At 46.0% G+C, this 2,561-nt stretch overlaps 1 protein-coding gene across 1 annotated transcript; it reads right to left on the minus strand.

Moving 5' to 3' along the window:
• Window positions 1–241: 241 nt before the first annotated feature.
• On the minus strand, window positions 242–1,871 carry LOC145411208 (apolipoprotein D-like). The gene is made up of 4 exons (XM_080281272.1): window positions 1,770–1,871; window positions 1,556–1,689; window positions 1,047–1,231; window positions 242–378 (listed from the first exon to the last, which is right to left on the minus strand). Exons 1-4 carry the CDS (start codon window positions 1,869–1,871, stop codon window positions 242–244), a joined length of 558 nt encoding a protein of 185 aa, XP_080137398.1.
• Window positions 1,872–2,561: the final 690 nt, after the last annotated feature.

A 2,561-nucleotide genomic window follows, 5' to 3' on the forward strand; every position in this document is an offset into this window, starting at 1 on the left:
AATCACCCTAACTCAGCCAAACAAACAAACAAACAAACACATCTATCAGCTCTAAATTTATCTATCGTACCATAGGTGTGGAGAATCTTTAATTGCCTCAGCAATTACACAGGTGAGATAAACACAGGTAAAGAAAAACAGTAAATTGGATTTACTGAAGGACATTATCAACAAAAGATGATGGACGACAAAAATTCCTCTCTGGGTACACACACACACACACACACACACACACACACAGTCAGTAATGCTTATAACAAGACGTATCCTGTTTCTCCAGGAATTTGACATCCATGCCCAGGGAGATAAGGGTGTTTTTTGCCTCCCCGATGACGTGGTAGGGGGGGTGGGGGCTCCGGGTCAGAATCCTCACTCTTCCTGTTGAGATGAGGTTAGGTTAGGTCAGATTGAGTTGGTTTGGGTAGACTGAGTTTGATTTAGTTAAGTTTGGGTCTTACTTCTCTCCTGCCCTAACAACCCTTCTCTGCTCTCTCCTACCCTAGTCTACCTTAGCCTACCCTACCCTAGCCTACCCCTATCCTGCCTTACACTGACCTACTCATCCCTAGCTTTCCATCCCCTACCCTATCCTACCATATCCAATCTTCTCCTTCCCTATCCTTCCCTTACACACACATTTCCCTTCAAGCATTACCCTACCCTACCCTGCCATTTCTTCTTCTTTCCTCCCTTCCCTTACCGTTCTCTTCCCATTCCTTCCTCTCTCACATCCTCTCCCTATTTCCCCTTCTCTTCCCTCTCATAGCTTACTATACCCAACTCATTATACGCGTTTCACTCTAACTTGGCCCAGATTTTCGTCCTTCATCTGAATTCACATAGCTCCGTGACGGAAGACGCCAGTGCTATGACTAAACATCGTATGGCACTTCTTCATGACAAGCTTAGCCTTTAAGTGTAACTCCATTGCAACAACTCAGCATTCAAGACGGAGTGAAGTGAATATTAGTCACAGTAATCGAATAGCACCCACGTCAATAACTATAAAAAATAAACAATAAAGCAAGAAAAACGAATAAACTCACTAGTATGTCCGGTGAGATTGGGGACACAGGCATACAAGACTGTCCACGAGTCGTAATCGGTGGCTAGTACTTGATAGTGGTTCTCAGAGTCAGGCACTCCGGGAATGGTGTAAGTAAGGAAGTTGGGGGCAGAGTAGGGCCTCTTAGCAGTCACGTCTGCGGTACGGACTATGGGGCGGTTCAGGCTGGGAGGATGAGGGCTTGGAGTTATCTTTTTGCTTTACACGCACACGCACGCAAACACACACACACACACACACACACACACACACACACACACACACACACACACACACACACACACACACACACACACACACACACACACACACACACACACACACACACACACACACACACACATGAATAAAAAGGAGAAAGTATGGTTCATATATTATTTGGGAGGAATTATATCTTTGTTTTTCTTTCACACACACACACACACACACACACACACACACACACACACACACACACACACATTTACCTACTTACACACACCTACTTACAAAATGTCCCAAAAATCGAGCCTGATAGATATATTGCCCGTCTTGTAGTCCTTGATGTAATTGGCACTCCAGCACCGTCCCACCTCTTGGTACCCGACGAAATACCTCTCCTGCTCGAACCATCTCCCCAGGAACTGAAGAAGACGTAGGTAGGTAAGTACTGAAGAAAGCCAAAACGTAGGTAGGTACTGCCATCATCATCATCATCACTCACCCTCTCCCAGTCGAAGTCCTTGATAATGGGTGTTATAGGACAGTCGCCCCTGAAGTACACTTGCCCCTTCACTCCCATAATCATCATCATCACCATAATCATCATCGTCGTCGTCGTAGTCCCGCCCATCTTGACAAATCTGCACCTGGTGGGAGAAGAAACCAGGACCATGAAACCAATCTCAGAATACATCGCAATGAAAAAGACGTTACGAAGCCTCTTAGTCTTACGGTAATTCGGTCCGAAGGTTATAAAAAGGTAACACAGTGAAGGTTACACAGAGGAATTTGTCGACTTAGTGTGTGGTTACAGGTGGTTTGTATGTGTGTGTGTGTGTGTGTGTGTGTGCGCGTGAGAGACAGAGAGAGAGAGAGAGAGAGAGGGGGGAGGACTGGACCATATGTTCAGTAACGGAAAAATTTGCGTTACTTCTTTCCACGCTGCCTATCCACGTAACAATACCACACCTATCCATATCACACTCCACCCCATCCACATCCACCCCACTACCCCTACACCGAAACACCCATCCACATACACACCACCACCCTTACACAAACACACCCATCCACACCGCACTCAACCCCATCCACACCCACCCCTCCCCCACCATCAGCCCATCGGTGAAGGTGTGCTCAGGTGAATCATTAATTGGCTTCCAGAAAAAGGGTTGTAAATGTCAGGTAAAGTAGTAGTAGTAGCCGTAGTAGTAGTAGTAGTAGCAGAAATCGTAGTCGTAATCGTAGTAGTAGTAGTAGTAGTAGTAGCAGGAGTAGCATTAGTAGTGGTGGT

This window comes from Coenobita brevimanus, chromosome 88 (assembly GCF_032717465.1).
Source record: "Coenobita brevimanus isolate Jiangsu-jjx chromosome 88, ASM3271746v2, whole genome shotgun sequence".
Lineage (NCBI taxonomy): Eukaryota > Metazoa > Arthropoda > Malacostraca > Decapoda > Coenobitidae > Coenobita > Coenobita brevimanus.

Coding starts and splice junctions, on each gene's coding strand:
- LOC145411208 (XM_080281272.1), bottom strand. CDS start 1,871: ATGATTATGGTGATGATGATGATTATGGGAGTGAAGGGGCAAGTGTAC. Junction 1,690..1,769: donor AGGACTTCGACTGGGAGAGG/GTGAGTGATGAT, acceptor CGTCTTCTTCAG/TTCCTGGGGAGATGGTTCGA. Junction 1,232..1,555: donor CTCGATTTTTGGGACATTTT/GTAAGTAGGTGT, acceptor TCATCCTCCCAG/CCTGAACCGCCCCATAGTCC.